Raw genomic sequence first — 6,886 nt, 5'->3', positions numbered from 1 at the left:
CCGAGAAAGTATTAACTGAACTTAAAATGTTTTCAGTAGAGTTTGACAATGAGACAACAGTCGTTACAGGAGGAGAGTCCATATCAATAAGTTTGATGGGAGAGGTTATCATAGGAAAAATAAACCAGTGGATCGTGTAAAAGATAAACAGTATAACAATCAGGATGAACACGAGGCTCACCAGATAATTGTGGTGGACCAAAAACAGCAATAAAGTTATTACGTCCAAAAGTTAATGTAGCAATAAACAACTTATAGGTTATTAACACAAATAAAAGTTCAGGGACGTTACTTAAATCAGTTGGCTGTTGCGTGTTCCCTTGTGTTTGGTACCAAAATCCACAATTATAGATAACTAATAATCTCAATGAGGTAGATATGACTCCAGTAAGTTCGCCAGACGTAGAATGCAATGGGAATGTCGCAACAGTCTATAAATTATAGATGATAGCTAATCAATAGTTCAGTTGTTATATCCTCAGGCATGATAGAACGAGACATGTGTGTATAAGAGTCCATTTATGTATGAGCAGTTAACACTGTCGTGCTATGTGTAATTCAATAACGGAAGGAAGTTAGTAGTCAAGGTCACAAACTTAAACAAGAAGTGCAGTCGTTTAGTGATAAATGTACAGATTGTGAAAATAAACAAAACAAGATCTATCAAAAACTATTTACAAAATAGGTTTATTGGGCCTATCTCCGCACAAAAGCCAATGTATTAGAATGAAGCAAAATTAGGATTGCACCGGACTTTCGTAATAACCCACTAACTCCATCATGGAGGATGACAAACGAACTACTAAATATAGGTTAATCATTTAATTTCTTATATTATACTTGGAGTAACCCTGTTTGTGGAATGGTGGCAAGAAAGCCAAGTACTAATCGAGCCGGAAGAATTTATTCCGAACATTTATTTATTCAGATAGATTACGAGACTCGCAACATAGAGGGTGACTTCTTAGCCTACTCGATCTAATCAAAACGTGATTCGACGTTTACAGGCATGAGACATACAAGCAAGAATAGACACAAACTAAACAAAGGCAGTTTGAGATTCACATTTAACGCCCTCCAAACAAAACAACAACTATACATTTAAATCACAATTGTATTTTTGAAGAGAAACATTATTCACTTGAACAGCTAAACAGCGCTAGACAAATTTTGAGATGGCATAAATCTTCAATGTGAGAATTGAGCAACCAGTTACAATCAATTAAATCAAACACCAGGTATGTGGCGAGTGCGGCTAGTACAAGCGTTTAGGCTCCACAGACCAGTTTCATTTTTTGTATCGTTTAATTCGCTGGTAACAGTAAGACGATAGAGAAAACAACAACACTAATTACTTCAAATGTAGCCGCTTATTGGCCATAACCCCCACTGACCGGTCATAATTGTGGCAAACAGATTATTTCGACCTCGCTTTTTTTATCTAAATATTTGATCTTGCCAGTCACTCGTGTAACCTTGACCACTTCTTATGTGTGGATTATAGTACGTATGTGACCGCATAATTACTTGTACCTCTTCCATGCTTACATGAGTTCTGTTACGTTTACTGGAATGGAGCGGGCCCATGTTGATTGCTTTGATTTACATATCTTATCGTCTGTCTGTATTAATGGATTTATGAAATATATGCACCCGAATGCACTATATTCCTTTATTCACTAACGCGATTAAGTTGATTGATATACCCTGAGTTAATTGAAGAACTATATTTCATAACTCCTCACAAAGTAAATGGCGTCAACGACGAGCGCTAAACAAACCTCAATCCCAATGGGTGTTTGATTTTTTTCATAACTATCTAATAATGATACCACCCTACCTTTCATAAAAATATACAAACAATAAAACCAAGCCGATTGCAGACTCATATTATATTTTCAGATAAGGATAACTGCTACTGTAAATACAATGAAACAACTATAATACTACTGCTTACTTAATGTAACAAAAGTAAAATGATTTAGATTACTGAACAGACCTACGACATCTCATCCGTTTTAATCTAAATCGACAAACACTTCATCAACGCAGAAACAGTAGTAAAGAACTAGATGATGGTTGATTATATGCCCAGTACTATCATTTAATTTCATTCATAGATTGTAAAGCATTACTATATACCAACTACAAGCAAAAGAAAATCTTTATAAGATATAACTACCATAGTTCATGAGTACTGATATAGTAAGTAAAGCATGAACCAGATCCTATTTACAATGGTAAAGCACTTAACGATTGTTCATCAGAATGACCAGTTTGAAGATCACCTCCAACTGACAATACGATAGTAATCAAGTGTTGAGTACTTACAATAACGATAAACAGAATCGGATGGAAATTCATGATAAAAACAGAAGATTCTAAGCCACTTGGTGTAATCAAAACGTCCACACTTGATAGAACTGGAAAAACCAAACCTAATTAACTAAGAATAAGTTATCACATGAACTATCTGTTTGGTTATTTTGATTGAAAAAATGGTTTGCGCAGAGCAGATCAATCTAGTACAGATTTCTAATTTCTTGTGAATGATATTTTTAGGACAAAATATATAAGGGAACAATATTGTTTTCAATCAGATCCTCATCAGGTTTACTCTAATATGCATTAATATTTAAACGCACACATGGAAATTTTAGACAAATTAAGACATTTCATGAGTCAGTGATAATAGTGGAATAGACCATATAAATAGACAGTAAGTAAAAAGTACAAGTTGTTAGTGTTATGACAAGTGAAGTAGTTGTGATAAAAATAATAAGACTTAGGTCAATGTTTTATAACAGGAAGTAGGTCAACAACTTAGAGATACAGACACTCAAATAAAATCCATTAGAATTACGTGGAGGTACGACACTCAAATAAAATCCATTAGAATTACGTGGAGGTACTCAACTAATTATATATATATGAAAAGAGTGAAAATAAACGAAGAGTATGGAAAATAATACGAAAAAACGTTTGTTAAGGTTCATTCAGCCAAGGAAGAGATGAGGGAGTTGCAGACATTTTATACACACAAGGACTTGGGTTGTTAGCCTAAATCCATATAGCTCAAACTATATGAATCATCGAAATCCGACCCTGTAAGGAACACTAGCAAGAATACGATAAATCCATGTAAATGGCCTATGTCTATCTACTCAGTCACTCAGCTACAACGTAGGACCAGACACACATATGCATCGGTCCAAGTTGCCATACCTCGTTAGCACAACAAGATCAACACCGACTTTATAGAAGTAGTTAATTTAGTGGTGTTAATATGTAAAAGAAAGGTTGTATATAAGGATATAGTATAGGAAGGAAGTTATGAAGAAATTTTGATCTCAAGGTTTAAGGGAAGGTAAAGAGTGTATACACCTACGTCATTGTGATCGATTCTGAGCCATGTCACACAGTCAACAACGATTGGTTACGATAGTCACGCGGACCACAACCAAGTAGTCTGCATTTGCCAACATGGCTTAGACTAGAAGTTAGCGACTTCAAGCACTGATGCCACGTTTTGGTTTGACCGCCCCTAACTCTTTTCCAACCATCCCCTACACTAGTCAGCATAGCGCGTTGTGGTAATCGGTGTTCAGGCATACGTAACACGTAGCCCAACCATCTCAGTCGATGAAGATTCATGACCTCATCAACTGATTTACCATCATTCCCTAATGCCCTGTGTCTAACCTCACTATTACTTACCCGTTGATCCCAGCAGATGCGAGCAATATTTCTAAGACATCTGTGGCCAAATACTAGCAACTTGCGAGTATCTTCTACTCTTAATGGCCATATTTCACAGCCGTAAAGTAGAACAAAGCGAAATGCTGCGCAGTATAGTCGTCCCTTAATTGGTAGACGGATATGTCTATCTTCTACATGACTGTTATCAATTAAGTACGATAGGACGCTCAAATCCATATGAGATCGTTGCTTGATATTGATGGGCTGTTTATATATCAAAAGCCCAAGTTTAATCTGTCACACGGCCACCACCAACCGAAAAGGATGAAGCCGATCTACAAATTAACGTTGTTTGATCCTTTTTAAACGACAGAGTTGTTGGTTAGGTAATCTATTAGTACGCTATGTGCATTTTGTCCTCTGTATGAACAGCTGAGCTGCTTAATAAACACTGTGGTAAGACGTTTTGTTTGAACAGCTATGATCGGTAAAGTAAGATGACAAAGGTTGGTCAGATAAAATACTCTTTTTAAGACCCCGGCTGTTTTCATGTACGATATTATTAACTATAACATTTGACAAGTGACATTTTAAACGCTGATTAGGTCAATACCTGTTTAATACTTAACATCAACTCCATTGGTTTCATTTGCTAGGGGTAAGATGTTAATCACATATGCCGTTGGCCAATTTGCACACTAACTTTGCACTTGCTATCCATTATAAACAACCAAAATATCTTGAAACTGTTTTCATTCTTACAAATGGTATTTCGAAACTTCAGAGCTTTTTTCCCGCATACAAGCTATTCAAATAAAACATATTTATAGGCAACTACCGCAAAAACCTTATACTGTTTCAAGATTTATCCTAGTTGTATTGTTGGGCGGAAATCTATAGAATTCAGCTTCAATTTATTAGTGGAACGCACAAAAACAACAGGTTGTTAATAAGAAGTTGAAACAATTTACTGGAAAACATGGAACAAATTGCAAGAGTATTTAATTTATATAGATAAAAGCTGATTAACAGCAAGATATACAGCAGTTCGATGTAATAATAACAGAAAACTACGAAGATTCGTATATCACATGGCCGGGGATACGTACATACTTCCTCTAGGCTCAGGTATACTATAATTCTGCTTGGATACAAAAGTATAAAAAACACTTTTTAACACACTGGAAACACAAAATAAGTTAAGATACATCATCCACTAGCGGAGTACACTGACACGACTTTTTTATTATATCAAGACATCCATCTTAATCATAACAGATACTACTAGAAGCACTATTATCGCGGTACATAACTGATTAACTAGTAAATAATGGACAGAAAACTTAAGACGGTCTTGTGCATGGGCGCAAAATTCATACAACTTGTCACCAGATATCCAAATTAAAACAGACGAAAGGGTAGCAGAACAAATACCCAAATGGCTGCAGAAACAAATGGATTTCAACGGTCAAATAAGATCACAGGATAGACAAAAACCTTCCTCCATTGAGAAACATTTGGTTGAAGATAGTCATAAGGTTGATATCAAGTCAGGACTTGCAGTGTTGTACAGAAGCCTTCAAAGGCGTATATTAAGGCTTACTGAAGCCTTGACTATACGGAAACTGAAACCCTCTTTATGTGCTGAAAAACAATTAGTTCTCACTTTCAACCTACCTATGTAATACTGATTTATTATCTAGAGTGGTTATCACACCGTTTTTTGTACTTTATTTTTCTTTGTTACGGCTTACCTTTAATCTGTATAGTTGACCTCTTAGTTTTCATATAAAAATGCCTGAACAAATATATTTATGATCAGATTGTTTGAAATGTATTGCACAAATATAACACATAATTCTGATAACCTTCGTCTTCTCATCGCATTGTCGAAAAAGACGAATGACATAAACGGAAGTAACTTAAAGACAACTTTGACTCACAAAGATATACCTGAGCTGTCAAGACTAATTATACATATGTCGAAGCGAAAGAGTTGAATGAAAACCCTGGCAAAGATAATGTAGTGTTATATTAGCTTTTTTATTTAAATTGCCGATGCAAACCATTATTTCTTAGTGCATAACGCTAGAAGTGTGTTACAGTTAGGAAACAAACACACGAAAAGAGTTTCTTGATGTCGAATGACATCTTATGATGCAAAAATATACATCTAGAACTTCGCACGGCAGTTACGTAAGTAAATATAATCTATTGACAGAGCGGTAATCGCAGAAGATATATTGAAGAACTTCATGGTGGACCTCAATACTAATACATTCACAATTACTGTAAAGTTGTAATAGCACTCAAGTAAACGTAACGCTTGTAAATGGTAATCTTACTTTAGCATTCATTTACGACGACCCATGACAAGTTTTAGTTTCCTGCGGTCCTTGGAAGGTATTAAATCATCTACATCTTCCTGTAATGACAATTTATCTGGTGTTTTGTCATCTTCACTTAAAGCATAAGTTGAACATCTACAGACGAGTATGTCAAAACAGAAATGGAGTCTACTACTTATAGCTCTCTAACTTTCTTTTCTTTTCATTCAGAACAGCTGAAAACTTCGACAGAAGGATAATTTCTTTGTCATCTATCTGAGAAACCACTTCTTCATATTTCTGAAAACCATTAAGTCATGATACATTATACCTTTACGGACACATCAGCCAAAGACTTAAGCTTCTCGTTTTCTCTCTCAAAATCACTGCAGCATAAAATCGATTCTTTGAGATTATTTGCGATTAAACCCGTCAATTCGCTGAGTGATTCCAATGGATTATATGAAGGTTTTAAGTAAAAAGATCCGAAGATGATCTAGAATATCATTCAGAATGTATATTGATACTTTAATGCCTTTCTTAATTTCTTTGGACCACACGAAATTTAAAACCGCTCCCTCTTCTCTCAAAGTAAAGCAGCTAGATGGGTCAGAAGAACTAAAAGACTCTGACAGATTCTGTGTATACTGGTTACGCGTTTGCTTGACGAGGTCACATAACTCATCAAGTTTCGCAGAATCCACTATCACTGGTCAAGACCAATAAGGATTAACAAACCTACTGTGTGCCACAAGCCGTTTTTAATGGCTGTGACAGAAATAGAGTTTTCGTGATAAACAAAGATGACAGTATAGCCATTAATCTTTGCATCGCCACAAAGCTTAATTTGCATCCCCACT

The 6,886-nt window shown here is 35.5% G+C and overlaps 1 protein-coding gene across 1 annotated transcript; it reads right to left on the bottom strand.

Annotated features, from left to right (window-relative positions):
- Window positions 1-5,724: 5,724 nt before the first annotated feature.
- On the bottom strand, window positions 5,725-6,886 carry Smp_135860 (putative x-ray repair cross complementing protein). Its single transcript, XM_018789538.1, has 6 exons — window positions 6,765-6,886; window positions 6,554-6,729; window positions 6,358-6,522; window positions 6,223-6,326; window positions 6,045-6,182; window positions 5,725-6,007 (listed from the first exon to the last, which is right to left on the bottom strand). The coding sequence occupies exons 1-5, from the start codon at window positions 6,877-6,879 to the stop codon at window positions 6,053-6,055; spliced, it is 690 nt and encodes a 229-aa protein (XP_018654972.1). The 5' UTR covers window positions 6,880-6,886; the 3' UTR covers window positions 5,725-6,007; window positions 6,045-6,052.

Source organism: Schistosoma mansoni, chromosome W (genome assembly GCF_000237925.1).
Source record: "Schistosoma mansoni strain Puerto Rico chromosome W, complete genome".
Taxonomy (NCBI): Eukaryota; Metazoa; Platyhelminthes; class Trematoda; order Strigeidida; family Schistosomatidae; genus Schistosoma; species Schistosoma mansoni.
The sequence above is the reverse complement of the archived record's forward strand: the minus strand, read 5'-3'. Positions and strand labels throughout refer to the sequence as shown.